This window comes from Xylocopa sonorina, unplaced genomic scaffold (assembly GCF_050948175.1).
Source record: "Xylocopa sonorina isolate GNS202 unplaced genomic scaffold, iyXylSono1_principal scaffold0035, whole genome shotgun sequence".
Classification (NCBI taxonomy): Eukaryota; Metazoa; Arthropoda; class Insecta; order Hymenoptera; family Apidae; genus Xylocopa; species Xylocopa sonorina.
In genome coordinates this window covers 1839513-1860244 of record NW_027490106.1, presented here as the reverse complement: position 1 = coordinate 1860244, position 20732 = coordinate 1839513, and the positions used below count along the sequence as shown (strand labels likewise).

At 35.2% G+C, this 20732-nt stretch overlaps 1 protein-coding gene across 1 annotated transcript; it reads left to right on the top strand.

The window, feature by feature from the left end:
- Nucleotides 1-300: 300 nt before the first annotated feature.
- LOC143432156 (histone-lysine N-methyltransferase SETMAR-like) lies at nt 301-1070 on the top strand. The gene is made up of 5 exons (XM_076908928.1): nt 301-333; nt 381-402; nt 460-503; nt 559-808; nt 868-1070. Exons 1-5 carry the CDS (start codon nt 301-303, stop codon nt 1068-1070), a joined length of 552 nt encoding a protein of 183 aa, XP_076765043.1.
- The last annotated feature ends 19662 nt before the right edge of the window (nt 1071-20732 follow it).

The following is a 20732-nucleotide window of genomic DNA, read 5'->3' as shown; positions in this document are numbered from 1 at the left end:
CGTTCTCTGGATCCTACCGCCGCTTATTGGCGGCATTCTTAAAAAGTTACGTGGGTACTACTGCTGACCCTTAACGGCACCCACGGAAAGTTATGTGGGTATGATTACTCTCAATAGTGCGCATTACTTTACTATATAAGCTACGAAAAACAAATTGGTATGTTTGCTCATATCGTATGTTTGCTTAATTTTTGAAATGTATAATGTACAATTTCAATTTAGTTCCCTTCAGGATGAGTGTAAAACGTTTGAAAGGAGAGCAATGGATAAAGGAAATCATTGGTTCAAAAAGTGATTCTGATGAAGAAACCGAATATTATTGTCAATGAAATGGTCTGATTGAAATGAATTTTATATGCTTTCCACTATCTATACCGCAGAATTTGCAAAAGTACCGAAAAAGTCGAGAAAAAATGAATTTAATCTAAAATTCAAATGTATAATAGTACATATTAATAGTACATATTCCAAAAGATGATAACCTCCGCCATACTTGGAAAAAGGTTTAGTTGCGATTCGTTAATTTTTATCAGTTTTATACGTCATAGATTATGGTAGCAAATAGAATGCATTATTGGCATAATGCTTTTCTTTTTCCGAAAGGGTAAAAATGCTACACAGGCGGCAAACAAGATATGCGCTGTTTATGGCGAAGATGCTGTAGCTGAAAGAACTATGCGGAAGTGGTTTCCTCGGTTTAAAGCTGGAAATTTCGACCTTGAAGATCAAGAACGCCCAGGTAGACCGTCCACCACAGACGAAGATATGATTAAAACAGAAATCGAGAATAACCCGTGCTCAACATTACGTCAATTAGCAAGAATGCTAAATAATCCAAAATCAACCATCTACGATCATACTGTGAAGCTTGGCTATGTAAACCGTCTCGATGTATGGGTTCCACACTAATTAACGGAGAAAAATCTGTCGGCCCGCATCTCCATTTGCGACTTGCTTTACAAGAGCAGACACCATTTCTGAAGCAATTAGTGACGGGGAATGAAAAATGGATAATTTATAAAAACGCTCAGCCTAAAAGGTCGTTGAAAAACGCGATGAACCACCTTTAGTCATCCCAAAAGCCAGTCTTCATTCGAAGAAGGTAATGCTCTGTATCTGGTGGGATTGGAAAGGAATCCTTTATTATGAGCTTTTACCAAATAATGAAACAATAGATTCTGCAAAGTATTGCTCTCAATTAGATAAACTGAAGACATCAATCGAACAAAAACGTCCAGAAATTGCGAATCGAAAAGGCGTCGTATTCCATCAGGACAATGCCCGACCTCGTGTGTCTTTGACAACTCGGCAAAAATTGTTGGAGTTTGATTGGGATGTTTTACCCCATTCACCGTATTTGCCAGACCTTGCGCCTTCGGATTTCCACCTTTTCCGATCATTACAAAATTCCCTTAATGGAAAAAATTTCAACTCTTTGGTTGAGATAAAAACTCATTTAGACAAATTTTTTGCCGAAAAACCTGAGAGATTCTGGAAGGACGGAATCCTCAAATTGCATGAAAGATGGAGAAAAGTTGTGGAACAGAATGGTGCCTGTATAATTTAATAAATGTATACCTATATTTAAATTAGCTGCGTTTTAATTTTCCTAAAAAATCGGCACGAACTTTCCAGGCAATCCAATATTATCAATACAACTCGCACAAGTTTGAAGTGGTATCACAAATACTTTTTCCACTTGATAGATGTTTGCGTCTGGAACGCATTCTACCTATATAAAGATACCACAAAAAAACAAATCACAATGGCGAAATTTCACCTTCAATTGATTAGGGAAATATTACAAGAATACCACAAAAATTAAGAATATCATCGGTGCAGCAGGTCAGGAAATAATTATGTCACTAGGCTCACAGGGAGACATTTTCCTTCGATATACCGGTCGGGGAAGAAAAATCGAAAGCGAAGGTGCGTTGTATGTACGGTTGGTGGTGAGACGCGAATCTAAGTATCACTGTGAACAGTACAATGTGTCATTTATTATATATTATTCCACTCTTAGTTTTGTTATTTATTACGTTCCACTCTTGGTATTGTTATCTATTTTAATTTATTGTTATTAATAATATTGAAACATATTATTTACTTAATGCATTGTAAAGAAATAGATATGATTATAAAACGTTAAGCGCCAAGCCTGTTTTGTCTGTCTTTCCGTCTGATCCGCGAGATAACATTCCGCTAAAATCGGATTTCGGCCGAGGATTTGTTTAGGTTACGATAAAGTAGTATAAACATTTTAAAAATATTTTTTAAATCAAGATTGCGCCAAGAATTTCTTTGGATCTATCCAACAATAAAACAATAATTGCGCTAATCCAATACCTATACAATTTATGCGCGTTTTAATCAATTTTTTAGTATGAAATTTATGGAACATTCGGAAGCGCAGAATTGTACAACTGATCTTGACGAGATATTAAATGTTGTCGACGCGTTAAATTCTACAGAGTTCACAGAATCCGTAGCATCGTCCAATTTTAAACATTTGGAAGCATGATTATCGTGCAATGGATCTGCCAGAATCAAATGCATTCGAATATGTACACGGTTATTTAAAAAAAAAAAATTTAGTATACAAATTGTGTATACAATTTATAAATAAAAACAAGATTACTTTAAATTGTAATTGTTCCTTCCTAACTGATGAAAATCAGGAAGGCAATAATATTTGGAATTTTAAATATGGCAAGCAGTTAGTTTTGTGATTACATTAAAAAATTAGAGGAAATATTCGTTAAAAATATTGAGAGCAAGTGTTCTCATAAAAATATTGCTTGGTTATTTATTTCATTTAGTGCAACAGATAAACTTTGAACAATTATGCCCAAACGTCGCAATGATTTTTTTAATAAAATTATATCTCCGCATGCGCATATATTAAGCATTAACGGGATATAACAAAGCGTAGAAAAATAGTAACAGAAACGATGGGAAATTATTAACTATTTTACATTTATAAATTTTCCTTTCAACCGTTATTCTCTTTTTTTTATAGTACGTTGCAACGCGTTAACGTCACAAGTTAAGAATTTAGAAAATGATTGTTCTCAGAAAAAATATTGCTGGTTATTTATTTCAGTTAACGTAAAAGATAAACTTCGAACTATTATGTTCAAATTTTGCAACTGTTTTCTTTTTTTCATACAATTATATTTTCATATGCTTTACGACATCATAAGCCCTTCTCCATTCTAAAAGTATGTATTTAATTTAATATATGTATAAACGCGTATTAGAGAAATTTGTTGTATCATTCTTGTTGGAATAGCAAATTACAAAAATTAATATTTCAAAAAGCAATCTTAAAAAGGTAGAAGAGTGTTGTTTTTTTTCATGCAGAAAAATTATGTAATTGAATTTCTAATGCTTCTAAATATTATTCTTAATTTAATAATATTAAAATAATGTTGGAAATAAAACTTTTGAATAACTAAAAATTGAACATTCATCGATCTGCTTGGGATATTAAATTGGTTAGCTGATAATACGGTTATATGTTTTAACAAAGTTCACCGTAACATCCTTTGTAATTCTATACGAATTTGATTTCAATTAAAATGTTTTATTTTAAACTAATATAGACATGATACAAAAAAATTATGTGTCAGGATGCAACTCGCTTAGTAGAGTAACGTTCAGCCAGGTATTTGTTCAAATAATTCCTAGAAAAATAAATTTATTGATTTGTTATGTTATGCATCTTAAACTATACACTCTTTCCTTGATAGTTATGATTTTTGCATTATTTTAATCCTTGTAAGGCATATGCCAGAAACAAAACAATACAACTGTAAAGCATGGAGTGCATACACCCCACGCTGCCTAAATGGAAAGTCCTTAAAAAAACGGTCTACATGGGAACATGTTAATAGAACAGCCCTCCGCAAGGTATTCTTTATTCTAAATAACCATATATAAACCGAGATTCAGTAATTGTAATTCCATTCACGCGGAATCCAACAGTATAAGATTCAAAGTATCGTCTATCCAACAATATAAATTTCAATTGTCGTCTATCCACCTCTGATTCAATGCTTTAACAATTGACAATATATCACAAGTGGTTTGCTCTTTAAAACATGACAAGTAAGGGAAGATAATCATAATAAATAAATCTTTAACAAAACGAATTTAAAAGCAATTAAAAAAATGTGACTATTAATTAATATACTTAAAGTAGGATTTGCTTAAAGTAGGATAAACTGATCTTTAGTTTGGCTACCGTTTTAGAAGTTATTTAACATGAACACAAAATTAATATAATAGAGTTTACAAAAATTAATAAAATAAGATTGTTATATTCATTGTTATATAGTTGACATACAACAGATCGGCAATCTTGCAGAAATTATTATTTCATTCAACAGATATTACATATATCAAATGCAATAGTACTCGTATGAAAGTCATCAGAAGACGCCTTGAAAGCAAAGCATGAAAATTAAATGCATAAGATATGCTATAGCTGAAAAATTTTAAGGCAATAATAACAATATTCCATTATAAATAAATGCACATATATTGAAAAAATAGGAAACATAATTTATGAAACATAAAACAATATTTAATAGTAGATGAGTCAGATTCTGAAATATCCCTTGCCAACATCAATTTATGCTATGATTTAAATTTAGGCATTGTACATGTAACATATAATTGATTTCCAAAATATATTTTTAAAAAATTTCAAACAAATGTAAATATTTTTATCCTTCACCTCTAAATGTCACATACTCAACAGTCGTTTCAATTTTTCATTTGCATGCATTTTCGATAAACTGATAAAAATGTTTTTACCAAACATAGAGTTAGTTAATAACCATATATTAACAAATTACATATAAAAGAATTACAATACAAACAGTCTCTATTTAATACAAAACTAAAATCATCTTAGTTCTTCTAACATAACTGCTTTTTCTCATGAATTGATACATCTTTATATTTTCTTTAAAAAGGTACAAACAGTATTAGGTTAAACTAATGAAATGCTTTAATCGAATTTTGTTAACACGAATTTAGAAAAACAGAGGATAGTGCAGTATCTACTATTGAGTATAATTTCTGCCTTTGTATAAATTGTGTTGATTTGAACCATGTAACCTCCATATATTACAAACATATGAAGCACGTTAAGTTACTAATTATTCTTCAGTCTTTCAAATTGTTTCAGTGAAATTAATATTTATAACATACATGCCTACTCATATAAGGTAAAAATCCTAGCTATTAGAGCCGACTTAATCATTGGACACTATCAATAATATTTGTCAATATTGAATTTTAAAAAACTATACATGAAGCTGAGAAAATAAAAAATTATCTCTACTAACTTTTTACGTTGCCAATCATTTAAAAACCTATGAAACATTGCAGAGAGAGAGGAACATAATAAAGATTAAAAAGTAATTGTAAAATTATGAAGAGATCAAATGATAAAATGATAAGAAATCAATTAATGGATTGTAAATCTATTCCAAATCTTTGCAAACAGATTAGAAAATGTATTTAATTAATATTAATATAGGAAAGAAAGAGCTAGAAAGATAAAATTATAGATTAGAGAAGAACAAGGAAGGCAAAGAAATAGACAAGCCGGAAATAATTTGGAAGAGAGATTAGAAACTATGTGAAAAAGTTTCCCGAATTGAATTGAATTGAAAGTTTCCAGAAGAAAGAAGAAAACCCTGCTTTATGACAATACAACATTATATTTTATATTATTTAGTAAGCCTTTACATTTTTTATATTAAATTCATATCCATTTTCAAATTTTTAAGATTGTAAAGTGTGAAAAACTGTTCATTTTTATCAACCATTTCCATTAGAATTCTTTAGAAATATAATTTTATTCTGTCTAATCACTCAACCAATTTATCATGGTGTCATACACTTTTAATACTTCTTTTTAAGAAAATGATAGGTAACAATATACATTATGACTGAAAAATACTCCATCTTACGTTAAATTATAAACAGTTTTAATCGTTGTAACCATCAGTTTAAGAGTGTAATTACTAGGACATTACCTTATTCATTTCAGCGCAGCTCATTCTTTAGCACAGTATTTTTTAACATATTCTTAGTTTTTAAATAACTTTTTATGCTTCAGTTATTTTTTAGTTTAAATAATAAAATAAGTATTAAATAATATACCAAGTATAAATATGATTATTTACTATATATATATTTAGGCACTACACATTCCCTGTATTTAATGTTATATATAAGTAGGAATAATTTAATTACTATATTGCTTATTTTATAAGAATATAAACCATTTTTTGTAGATTAACTAACTAAGTAGCTTAACTAATATTCTAACACTTTTGTACATTCTATTACTTATTAATTCTAAACGATTACTTTAAGAGCAAAATAGCTTTGCTCTATGTATAAACTACTGAAGTATAAATTTCCCTTAGTAGAAAGTTGTATTTCAGAGTCTTAACATCTAAAATTTAATACAAAAAAGAGAATTGTTTTGACAAAATACAATTTGCAATTTATCATACAGATAACAATTATAAATATTAATAAAATGTATAAAAAAAAAGGAGACCAAATTGAATTTAAAGAACCATCTCAAATTCTGAATGAAAAGGAAAAAAGAATAATAATGTAGAAAATTACAAAACATCTCCATGTAAATGCTTCACACAATTAGCTTCAGAAATTCATCATGAAAATTAGGAAAAAACAGGGCTTAAAATAGAGTCATAAGAAGAGCATAGAGTAATAAGAAAAATGAATTTAATGAATTTAATGATCCAAGATCAAATGGCAAAGAGAAAGTTACAGATAAATGAAATAAATAGAAGAAAAGGGTCGATTTTTACCAAAGAGTTCATAAAAAATTTCCAGCTTGATGGAAAGATATTATTTTGCTAACAAGAGTAGATTTTTGGTTCATAATGAAAAAGTATAATAGTATGGAGGCAAATAAATAAAAGTTTGTAGTTAACAAATGTAAAATCTACTTTAAGATACGAAGGAGGTTGTACAATTGTATGGGTATTCGTTTAGCCTATCAAAATTGAGGAATTTGTATTTATCAAAGACATTTGAGATCAAACTAGGTATCTGAGACTTCTAGAGAATAATTGTTGCAAATGTTTAATTTATTATGCCATAGGCTATAAGTAGTCATGTCCTCTACTCAGTTATAATTCCATCCAAGAACTGTATATACATTTCTGCCAAGTATGTGTCTATGTACTTCTCATAATAAATTTTGTTCTGTTTCTAAGCACAGGTGAAGCTGTTTCTTTATTTATCCCAATGTGTTACCACCAATTACAGTGAAAACACTCAAAATAACCAATAATAATTTTCTAAAAATTGTATGGGAATAAATGAGAATAACATAAGAATCCAAAATACATAAAAATTTTATCAACATAATGATCCTAAACAAAAAACAAGAATTATGCAGAAATATTTGTACTACGATTGTTTGAAAGTTTTACATCCATTTCCAAACTTAAACCCTATAGAAAACACATAGGACATATTAGAAAAATGGAAATAAATTCCAAAATTGAATTGCAAATAAAGCTGGAAGAAGACTGCAGCTCTATTTTTTCAAAATATTAAAAAAAAATTATTCTTAATGTGCTTAAATACTGTAAGATTATTAATCCGTTTGGATTATATGACTACCTGTAATCGTACATGTTCCTATATAAATTATATGATGAGTTCAGCTGGTAAGTCTGCACTGATGTATTCAAATGTATTCAACTTCTTTCCTAGCTCTTAAATAGCTCGGAAATGTATTCTATAGTGAAGCGGCTGCGCTGCTTCGGTTTTTGCTGTGCTGTATAGATGGAGGAAGAAAGAAGGAAGGAAAAGAGAGGGGAAGAACGTTTCGTCCTGGGCCTGCTAGTGGACTCATCAGTAAGGCTACCTAGCAGGCCCTGCCTTAGACGCCGGGATATTAGGGACAGTTCGGAACTTCTATATATTGGAAACGATGGATCATCGGGTACTTTCAGGAAAGTGTAAATGGTGCTGTCCCTCTAGTGGCGAGTGCCGCCACATCACCCCCTTGCCAGTGGTGAACGATATCCAGCTGTGCGTCTTCGTTCTTCAAGGTGTTCCCTCAGGTGCGACGATGTGCGTAGAACCTCGTATTGGTTGATTACTGGGTGTAGAATCCGCGATGTCATGTCTGCTGCTCCCTCGGAGCGCGGCGAATGCCGCGGTGCTCAAGCCTAGCCGGCGAGCGCGTTGTGAGAATACCAGCGCTGTGCAGTCGTATACTCTGCTGTCCTAGGATGGCCCGTGTGTAAACGACGAAGTTCGTCGCGCATTGTAGTAATTGCCGTGAGGTCCCAGTGATCCTTGCGTGGAGGTCCGGACTCCTTCGAGATCTTCATGGGCTCGGCGTAGAGGCGTGGCCACCCTAGGAGAGGGGTTACGATATCGGCGTGCTGCGGCGGTACCCAAGGCCCAACGATGAATACTTCATCCTCCCAGATGTTCTGGGCGAGGTTGACGTCGCAGGTGGTATTCTCGACGAGCTGCTTCCTTGTCTTCCTGTGTCGTAGTAGGCTGCGTGTCCATATCACGTCGGGATATTAGGGACAGTTCGGAACTTCTATATATTGGAAACGATGGATCATCGGGTACTTTCAGGAAAGTGTAAATGGTGCTGTCCCTCTAGTGGCGAGTGCCGCCACAATAGTAATGTACACAGACGTAAAGCCTCCTCAAAACTATCTTTTTTTTATATCTTACATGATTTGCTTTAAGGAAAAATGATTTCATTTTCTTCATACCTTAAAAAGCAGCCGCAAGAAAATCTTCCTTTTGTCATATAATACAATCATATTATGACATTTTTGGTAAAGAATTGCTTTTAGTACTACACATTCAAAGTTTCAGACAAAAATATTTACTAGTTGCTTTTATATGACATTTTACGTATTGCTATGCTACTATCCTTCTTGCTGAGACATTTCAATCAGATTTTACAGGATACTACAAGGTATTTAAATGCATTACCATTGGATTAAGTCAAGGAGATTTGCAATAAAATTTTAAAATCATAAATTTTTATAAAATTTACGTACAAAATATTTATTTAAAAAAAAAACTATATATTATCCTATTAGTGCCAGTCGTCCCAATATAAGGGTTTATATAAATTTTTTGCAAATCCTTCCTGTTATCGCTTGGTCTACATATACAAATGAAGTGGTGCGTTACTTTAGTTTATATTATATAGTTATTATTATATTAGTTTATATTATATTAGTTTATATTATATTAGTTTATATTATATAGTTAGTTATTTAGTTATATGGTTAGTTATATAGTTTATACATGTGTTACATATGTATTTTGTGTTTAGTTACACAATTTTCATTCGTCAGCTTCTCTGTCTGCATTAGTGGGTTATTGAGACAACTTTTTGTCTAAAATGTATTCTACCCCTAAATGTTATTGTCAGAAAAAATTGTTCTGAATTTCAAACTACTACTTTTTTATCAAATAAGTAACTCAGTATTTAAATTATTCTTACTTACATATAGCAATAAATACAGGCAATGTATAGTGTCTGTAATTAGTGTGAGTGACCGTAGATACATACCCAGACAACACAAGATAAGATGGTGGCGACACCATACCGGCACTGTAGCGACACTTCCGAGGAGTGTCAGCAGATCCGTAGTCATCTACGTCCGCATTGGTTAGCTAAAATGCCGGCACGCAGTGGCAGCACGTTCTAGTTACCAGCGTAACACGCGTGCGAATGACACTGCGCCAGCACCAGCGTGACACGCGTGTCATCGTTCCATTCAAAAATTTTTTCTGCATTGGCGTAGGCGTCACATTTGTTAATGGGGAATCACGTTATTCCGTACAAATTAAATACGTCAGAGACTGACAGACGTCAGTACTGACAGACGTTTTGGTAGTTCTTTGCCAACATTTATAGTTACTGAGAGAGCCATATATATTTTTTCAATTCGTCAGGAAAATTCATGCCAATAGAGAGTATTAAATACGATGGCAGCATATTGTTTAAGGAAATGTAATAAATGATACATTTACTTATAAAATGTTGAACTAATTAAGTTACGTTTACTTTACTAGCGTATCACAATTTTCAGGTGAAAATATTGAACGTAATTATTTCTTTTCCTTTGGTACATGGTTTTATCGTTTGTAAGGATTATTAAAAATAATATAACCCTTTGTTGCATGAATTTTTAACGATGAGTTGAAAAAAATATTTATAAAATAAGTGTATGTATTTTTACGATAAAGTAATTAACGACTTTACTGAAAAAATCGCTGTATTAAGTTATAGTTTATAGAAAATAATAAAAAGAAGTTTTTCTATCTTTCTTTCGTGTCAGTGTATCTATTTTCGAATCGAAATAAATAAATTGCTTAGTTTAGTCATTTTTAATATTCGTTTATAATTTTTATGCAAACAGCTTCTTCATTGGTATATATTAGCCTACGCCACTGCCACGCGTGTCACTATGGTGAGCTGATAGTGTCATTGGCACTGCCGTGTCGCCCCTGTGCTATTCGCGGTGCTTTGATAGTGCCGTGACACGCGTGTCGTCCCAGTGCTAGCGCTATGCCGTTACGAGAACTGAGTGGGAGCACCGTTCTAGCACAGTGCTTCATTCCACCCGGTGTCACTGGCGTGCCAATCGCTGGTTGTCTGGGCATACGTATTCACTACTTTTATTTTGCACATTCATTCATTACTTTCTGTTTACATTTTATTATAAAATCTTTCTATGAAAACTCTATAATACTCATTTTTTTAATGTTTATGTAATATGTGCTATATGTAGTCTGAGTGCCAGTACAAATATAAGTATTGGATGTAAGTGGTACGTGTATTTTGTTTAGTGGTACGCACAGCTGTTCTTTATGACGCAAACATGGCTGCATCCTCTTCGCCCGTGGAGTAAAGATAAATTTGAAGCAATTTACTTCGTAAGCACGTCATAGGCGATGTCAATAAAAATTTGAGTTTGAGTTTGAGTTTTTTATTTTCCATTAGTTGTACATTATTTGAACCTTTTTTTTAAGTGGTATAAGTCCATTTTATATTATATGGAAATATTTAAGGGTTTGTATTTGAATGGTTCGAAATATATTGATATGTTTTTTAAATATTAAAATGATTTATGTTTACAATGTAATCGTTTTTAAAGTATTAGTTAAAATAAATTTATACTTTTGATGATCTCGAATAGACTTACATCATTTTCAAAGTCAACAAAGTATGAAAATCATACATTCATGAAATATATTTTACGGGATTGCAGTTGAATCGAACCCATTGTTTATTTATGAAATTTTTACTAATATGACGTGGTGACGTCACAAGGCTCGACCCTCCCTTCTTTTTTGTTAGCCTTAGCTCGTTGATCACCACCCGTGCGAGGAGCGCAACGCGGATATCGCGATAACCGTATTTGCAAGAAGCGTAAAGTACGCGTTGGTAGGTCCTTCCCCCCCCTTCCCCCTCCTTTCTCCCTCTATCTTAAGGGTTCGTCTGGCAAATTAGAGGAAGGAACGACCATGAAGAAGATGTCCCTCTGGCTGAATAGCAGACCGCGGGTTCGCGGAAGAGCTGTGCGCCGAGGTCGCGTGAGGGGCTCGGCGGTGGAAGAGTCGAAAGCTTGGTCAATGGAGGAGACCCTTCAATTAGATGAACATCAGAGTAGGCCTTGCGAAGAGGTGACCCCTGCCCGCCGTCTACTACGACGAAGAGGATGTTCTTTGGGATGTGAGAAGAATCTCAACCCCTCTGAACCCCCTTAAAGAGAAGTCAAAAGTCTAGCGGTCCTGCAGGTGAGCCATGGGAGCGCGGCGAGCGAAGCGCACCGTAATTCAAATGGTCAAGAAGACCACCCTCAGAGACACCCGAGTGGGCGAGAAGAGATGATCGTCGAAATCCACCGATTGATGCCCCGAACAATACCGAAGCGTACAGCCCACCCCACTAAGGAGCCCCAAGGAGGATCTAGGAGACCCGAGGATCACCAGCGAATTCAATTAGCGAGCGAATTAGCAAGTGAATTAGATTTGTGGAAAGAGAAAGCGAGAGAAAGAGGGAGAGAGAGAGAGGATCGAAGTTCAGGACAATCTGGAGAAGAGAGCGTGAGTTCTTATACGCTAAAGCGTTCCATTCTCCCGCTGCATTTCTTTTATTGCATATTGTGTATTGTATCTGATATCGTGAAGCGGGTGGTGATCCCCGGTCATTCGCGGCGTGTTGCGTAATTCCCGTAGCCCTTGTTAAACCCGCGTCGAGGCAATATAAAAAGAAGCCGTGACTTCAGTATCCCGCGACCCGAATTTGCGTACTCGGCTAGACGTAGTTGAGAGAAGGAACATTTCGAAGTTTCGAGGGTTGTTCCGCCCCTGGTTCCTCGGGTTGTGTAGTCTATTTCTTCGCTGCTTTCTGAGTAGCTGGCGCCCAAGAATCTATAGTCTTGCCGCCCCCTTCAAAATATCCCCGTTTCGGTGATTATTTTTTTGCGTTTGTAAGCCCGTGAAAAGTGTACATGAGCGGATACCCTGTAACGATAGATCGCTTTAGATTAAAGTATATTTTACACCTTAAAGCGTTTGGACAAATAATAACCCTTTTGTCGAGCTTCTCTGACTTACTGTAGGCGGGTCTCCGTCACACTAAATATGTCAAAAAAATGAATAGAAATAGAAAGGTCTTATTTCAATATTTCTTTAGATAATGCCATCTAAATTGCTTTAATTACAACTTTATATTAATATGTGCCATTTTTAATTTTTATCATTACGAAAAAGTTTTTGAAAATAGTCATGATGTATTGGAAAATTGTTTTTAGGTAAAATGTTCATACCAGATTGCATTCATTGTTACATTAACTAACTTTTATCAAAACTGGACTTACACCTCATTCAAAGAACCCAGCACCTAAAATACTCATCCCTGATCTTTAAAATCTTAGGATCTAATAGATTTTTAAAATCTGACAGATCTTTAGAACAGGCAACGCACACACAAAAAAAAAAACTAGAGCATGTAACACATCTTACATCTATGTAGCACAGTAAACATGAAACATATCAGTTTTGCTTTAGTATATAGTAGACCCCTGTAAGCTGGAGAAACGTTCCGCGTAACAGAAAATCTCCTTATATGATACATACATTATAGGCGTACACTTTGTGTAGCTGGCGTCCAAGAGTCTGAGATCTTGTAGCTTCGAATTCCTTCATTTTAACCGGCAAAGTTTGCATTCACGAGCACGCGAAAAGTTGTACGTAAGCGTATAGCTTGTAGCGAGAGAACGATTTGTATTAAAGTTCGTTTTACCCGTTAACATGTTCGCTTAATTGATCTCTCCCTGAGCTCTCAGGGCGAGGAAACGTCGGAACCCCGTCACAGTTTTATATATGAAATGGATAATATACGATGCATACAATATACATGATACATACAAAAAGATTGTGTGTTATAGACTAATTTCAACTTGTGTAACTGTACACTTTTATGTGAGTAAAATTGCCAAAGCAAGTGGTGCTTTCTACTATACTGTAGATACTTTACTGTACATTCCTTATTTCTCGATTTACCTTGTACTTATTAAATATGACTCCTTTTAAGTAATATGTAATCTTTGGGTTTTCCCATTTCTCAGTTTATATAATTAGAAAATTAATTACCAGTGTAAAATTTTACAATTTTGTATACACTCATGTTCAAGATTAGCCTTGAACTTGACTCTCTTCAATGGTACGATTAATTGATAGTACACAGCACCAGTGCATAACTCCTCGATCTTGGTAAATGACGACTACAGACAATCGTGCCAGCTCAGATTTTCAGTGGTCACATTTGTTGCATAGACATTGACAGCCATTTTTGTAATCCTTCTCCTTAACTAATAATATCAAAAACATAACAACTCGCAGATTAAAAAATACAGTTGCAAATTTATCATGTGTTAGCAAAACACAAATATCTTATCTAAAATATATATTATATATAGAACACATTGTACTAGGTAAAAACGGTCCATTATATCCAATCCATCTTTGACCAAACAACGTGTTTAAATGCTCACTCTCACATTACGTATAATAAAATTAGGCTGACTCTGGATGAAATCTACTGTTGGCACTTAAATGGGGTACATTCAGAATACGGTTTATGAACACTGAAGTAAACATCGCATACGATGGAAGCAAGTAAGTTGATTATAACGCTAAAGAAAAGAACGTTTATATCTCAGAAAGTGTTAATCCTTTCAACTATGTTTACTATGTTCTTTTTTAGCGGGTACAGTCTATATACCACGTAAATGTTGAATGATTTTTTTCTAACACCCCGTACAGAAATGACGGGTTGAAAAGTTAATAGGTAACGGGATTCGATGATAATAAAAATTGATCGATTAATTGGCAAAGGATAATTAAAATCTATGAAATACTATTTTAGTATTTAGAGAGACTTTATAGGAATAACATTCCATTCACTTTTTTGGCTCGAAACACTGGCCGTCGACATATTCGGAGATTTTTTCCTGGCGTGCCACGATGTTAAATGCACGCATATTTTTGCAGAACTTCACACCAGAAGATATAGAAACGAATTTTATTAGACAATTGAAATGTTTTCTATAGTTAACCACGACAAGCCGCCGTGGATAACAAACCAAGAGAAAACGATCGCGATAATCCAGGCGACGCCAACACGCATCCGACCGATCACGCTCATCACGCGAGGCTGTGGTCACAGTATACAATTCTCGCAACTCTCCTGATTTTGTCTTGCCAAAAATTTAATGCGTGTGCGCGTTATTACGATTTCGATAGCAAAGCCATCTGAACTTTTGCCTCGCTTGCTCTTTATTTTCTTTTCTCTTTATTTATTATCAGTCTTGTTTGTGTAATATGTTATGTATTAACGTATGCTGTAACATAAATGCGCTTTGAATGCAAGGGTGTGCGTTTATACGAAATATTTAATTTTGAAGTAAGTCATTGACTTCCTTTTCTGTGATTTGTATCGAGGTGGATCGAGTAGCTGAAATATGAAACAAGAAAGGATTTGAAAGAAATGAAAAATAAGATGTAATATATAATTGTATATATACCTCTATTGTAATAAGCATATTTTCATTAAAAATATGTTATCATCGGTTTTTCATTATCGGAACCTTTACTTTTAAAATATTAATGTATATATATATATATATATATATATATATATATATATATATATATATATATATATATATATATATATATGCAGTGTCAGCGATATATATATATATATGTTGCAGATATATTTGTACAGGTATATATAAAATAATTGTTAAACAAATTTTAAAATAAGACATGCAGTGTATAATGGTAATAAAATATTATATGGTAAATAAATATGGGACAAAAATAGAGCTACAAGCCGCCATAAAGAAGACAAAGGCACGACCATGGGACGAGCTTCTGCAAATATTACGCGAGCAACAATAACAAATTACGTCCATGGTTGCCCCCACTGACAGAATCAATGGAGACGCCGTCCTTGAAGAGCCCGTGCCGATGATCAACTCGATAAATTCTCAAAGATCCGATTCCCACGGACCCGATTATTTGATCACAGGGAAAGACGTCTCCGAGAAGGAGATGGCTCATGAAATAATAACATGACGTCGAGGGCATTTAGTGTTCCGAAATCAAGACTGCGAAGATTATTCTCGACATGCTTGAAGATGAGCACATTGCCAAGAAGTTGGAAATCCAGCAGACTGGTCCTACTTCGCAAACCCGGAAAACTGAAAAATTCACTAGCCGATTGTTCTGTTCGACAAGATTGAGAAACTGTTTGAAAGAATAATCTATGATCGTGAGGCAACCAAAATTCCAGGGATAAACATGCTTATGCGACAAATAATGTGAAAACTAAACATGCTTACAACACCGGACAATGTCCAAGTGGTCCGGACGGTTTCGATCGCTGACACTGCTTAGTCATAAGGGGCATTAATCTGTTTAACCAGTTAACTGTGGTGCCCTCGGTTGAGAGCGCGCACAGTTTTGTGTCGCCAGAACGAGCCATGACAAGTATACTCGTCAATCACAGTTAACTGGACAAATAAGGGCTCCTCTAGCCGCCTAAATCAATCTATTTGCCACGCTTGATTTCTGATGTCTTTCCACCCAAAATTACGTGACAATCGGCTCGTCAAGTATCTATCGTGGACTGGCCTGATTTTAACAGAAAACCAACTCGGTTTCGGAGGAGGAAGATAAACGATGCGATAAGGAAATTCAAGAGCCTCGCAGAGAACGTGATCGCCAGCGGGACACTTGCAATTGCAATATCAATAGATATTAAGAACGCGTTCAACTCCTTCGGGTAAAGTACGATTCGTAAAGCGCTCGAAAGGCACGAATACCTACAGAGGGTCGTGAAAAATTACCTGCACAATTATTTGATGATACTCTACGAAAGTCGTGACGGAACGAAGAAGAAGTAAATAGATCGCGGCGTTCCTGAGGAATTTAGGGTACGACACGGTCTTAAAATCGCCAATGTCAACATAAGTGCGTCTAACTTGCTATGCAGATGATACTCTAATATTAGTAATGGACACGGACTATCAAAGAGCAATCTGCCAGGCGAAAATCACAATCGTGGCCATGGCAAACGCCATCGAGAAGATGGGCCTCCAAATGGCACCAAAGAAATCCGAAATCCTCTGTTTTGAGAGAAGAAGAAGAAATCCGAGAGGAGGAAACGAAGTAGTTAACATCGGACCAGCCAAAATTACAGTGCAGAGCGAGATGAATTACCTCGAACTGTTCCTCGACGACAAATGGAACGACGCTCAGTTGGATGCTACGACGAATTATTTAAGCCGAATAATCGCACTTTACGAAGCCCCGATATGGAGCGACGCACTCAACAGAGAAGGCAGGAAGATACAACTTCTGCGGAGTAGGTGGAGAAGTACAGCAATCCGTGTCCTAAGAGGATACCGTACGATATTTTACGACGCGGTACATTACTGGCGGACTTTTTTTACAGTTAGAATACCTGTATTATAGAAGAAATAGGCGGCCGTGCTCCATCCAACGTGAAAGGAAATCAGAAGGGAAGCGAGGAGGTTTACCTTTGCAAAATGGAAGGACAAGCTCGCACCTGTGGCGAACCATAGAATCGTTGGAGCAATTCTATCCATTTTAGATAAATGAGTAGAAAACAAAAACGAGCAACTCGACACGATTGCTTCTGTCAATACCTGTACAAGATCAGGAAAGAAGCTACAGCTGAATGTCATCATTGCAGTGATGGAGAAGACTCCAGCATATACTGAAATTCTGTCCAGCATAGGAAACGCAGTGTCGCACTCTCTCTCAACACCATTCTGACAAAGATACTGAAAGTTCTTTTCAGAGCGAGAGTCGCTTCAAAGTACCCACCAGGTAAGTATTCCCAAATCATCTGTCCATAGACATGTGGCAGCGTGCGTATCTTTGCTTGCACGCAATGATAAAGATCCGTTTTTAAAACATTTAGTGATTGGTGGTGAAAAGTAGATTTCGTACGACCATCTCCAAAGAAAACGAACGTGAATCAGAACAGGAGACCAATACAACGAGTTGCGAAACTAATTCTGCACACTCGCAAAGTTCTCCTCTCCGTGTGATGAAATTATCAAGGTATTTTGTACTTTGAACGTCTTTCAGTCAACCAGACGCTTAATTCAGATACTTACTGTGTTCAGTTAGATAAATTGAATGAAGCGATAAGAGTAAAACGACCATAACTGGCAAATCGAAATTGTATGTTTTTTTATCACGATAATGCAATGTCACATGTCGCACAGCACGTGCATAAAAAATACGTGAATTCGGTTGGCAAATTTTATTACACCCACCATATTCTTTGGATGTCGCTTCATCTGATTACCACCTATTTCGGACAATGCAACATTTTTTAGCAGAAAATAAATTTGATAATGTCGAGTCTGTAGAAACCAACGAAGAAAAGTATTTTAACGAAAAATCACGGAAGTTTTATAGTGACGGTACAATGTCTCTGTCAAAAGAAGGGACAAGGTTCTGAAACGAGGGGGTGATTTCATTTTTTCATAAACTTTGAAGGTATTTTTCGAATTAAGTAAGCATGATGTATTTAAATTACTACCAATCAATCCTGAGAGCGGAAAGTTGGGCCACGTCCCCGGTTCAGCACCGCATCTATCCGTTGACGATTTGGTGGATGATGCCGGGAACGAGGGGCAACACTTATGGAATAGCAGCAGAACTGATCTGCATTTTCGTTTTATTTTTGTTTCCTTTTAATTTTGAAGCGTACTGTAAAAGTTATTTATTGAAATCATAGAAAACAATTAAATCTATATCTAGATGACTGGATTTAGATTCAGACACAGTAAAGACTGGAAATAAAATTTGAATTTATATTTAATAGTTAATTTTGAAGCGTATTATACACTACAAGAGTTACTTATCGAAATCATAGGAAATAATTCAATCTCTAAACATTCTTATCCTTTTGAAATCTTTAGATAAGAAATTGAATTGCTAAATTTTTGTCTTTATCTTTTGGAACGCTCACAATTTTTATATAATGGGGATGAGTGACTAGGAAGGGAATGCTGACGTCATGGCAATTGCTTGTTCCAGCACTCTTGATGCGAGGATGGTGACGGGTAGAAAAAAAAGCATGATGTATTTGTCGATGAAGATGAGAATGTTTTAAATGATTTTTATCGGACTTTGAAAGTGATGATGAGCAGGATCCTGAAGGCATTGTAATGGCTCGTGATGAAACTGTGTGGGGAATAGAAGAATAAAAGAAAGAAAGAAAGGTCAACAATTGGAAGACCACCGTTTGCCTTTGGAGAAGTGTCAAGTCCAACGGCACATGTCAAATGAAATATTCTGCCTGGTGAGACTAAATCAGCATTTTCGGTGATAATAGATCATACTATTATTGACAGCATAAAAAATGTACAGAAGCAGAAGCCTTGCGAGTTTTGGGGATCGAATTGAATCTGCCTATTCTAAAATTATATGACTGCATTGCACTCCGTGGCATTCGAAATGGGGACATCCCTTCTTTTCGAATGTTATGAGCGGAAACGCTTTCTTAGAAATTTTTATATTTCCCGATTTAACAACAGAATGCAAGGAATCCAATGTTTGAATGTGGACAATTTCACTCCAATTTCAGACGTAGGGAAGAAGTTGGTTGAAAATAGCCAAAGCTGTTACAAGCCAGCCGCAGATCTGAGCATCGACGAGCAACTCTTTCCTACGAAGACAAGATGGAAATTTACGCAATACATGCCAAGTAAACCTGACATATTTGAAATCAAATTTTGGTTAGCGTTTGATGTAAAAACCAAATATGTTGTAAACGGGTTGTCATATTTAAGACGGGATAAAACAATTTGTTATCATTAAAATAGCTGAACCTTTCACCAACTGTGGGAGAAATATTACATCGGACAATATTTCACCGCTACATCTCTGGCTGCAAAATTGTTGACAAAAGCGATAACATTAGTCGGAACAATACGTGCTAGCAAACGGGAGTTCTCCACACTTGCGAAAACAGCAAAAGATAATTTGAAACTTTTTTCTACAATAACGTATAAATTAAATGACCGTAGGCTGACAATTTATAAATGAAAACAATTTAGAAATGAGAAAGAAGGTTACGTTACTGAATACTGAACGTAAATTCGTCAAAACCAAAAGCAATAGAAGGGAAACACCAGAAACGATCGGTTACTATAATAAAACTTAGTTTGCCATCGATATGGTTGACCAAATGGCGAGAAAATATATCGTCAAATCCAAATGTAGTAGATGGCTTGTACAAGAATTTTTTAATATCTTGGATTTCGCTCGAATTAATACATGGATATTCTATCAGGAAACAACTGGGTTGAAAATGTCAAGGCAACGTTTTCTGCTACAATTAGCAGACGAGCTCATTGCAGAATATCACGAATTTCGTGAAAAAAAAGAAAAAATGGAAAACCAAAGAGAAGGAACATCCAGCAACTCCATCAACAATACTTCTCTGGCATAAAACAACTCAAACTTGTATAATTTGTAAAAGATTTGTCTGCGGAAAATGTACGCAGAAGAAACCAATCGTCTGTAAAAAATGTAACTAATACGGATGTCGGTGTCACATCTTGAAAAGCAGAGGCTACGAAATGGAATCTCCGACTTAGTAGAGCGACCGACTAGAGCAGCACGGGGATCCAATGTGTTTTCTGCACGAGAATCTTTAAAACGCGAGCCAGCCTGTCAATGCATGAGAGATCGAAACATACCCCTGTAAGGAATCTAAAGAGAGCAACTGCTCGTTCCAGCTTAAGTAGGAAGCGACTAGGCAATAGAGCCTCGGTCTGCTCAAAGGAGGAAGTGGATCTCCCAAAAATATTAAACGAACATTTAAAAAATCTCACAGACCTAAAATTCATCAGATTTCACATATCTTATCTTGTCTGGCGTCATCTGGCTTCTGTGGTACTTGGTCGCTCCTTAAAAGCCATTAAAGTCGTACACCACGGCGGACGGTATCGAACCCTTATTTCAGCAACTATGGCCGACGCCATTGCCCTCTGAGAAACAAGCAGCAATACCTTGGAGCAAGCGAGCGACTGCATGTGCTTTCTCTCCAACCTCTA

Coding starts and splice junctions, on each gene's coding strand:
- LOC143432156 (XM_076908928.1), top strand. CDS start 301: ATGAAGAAACCGAATATTATTGTCAATGAAATG. Junction 504..558: donor TCCGCCATACTTGGAAAAAG/GTTTAGTTGCGA, acceptor AGATTATGGTAG/CAAATAGAATGCATTATTGG. Junction 809..867: donor TAACCCGTGCTCAACATTAC/GTCAATTAGCAA, acceptor CATACTGTGAAG/CTTGGCTATGTAAACCGTCT.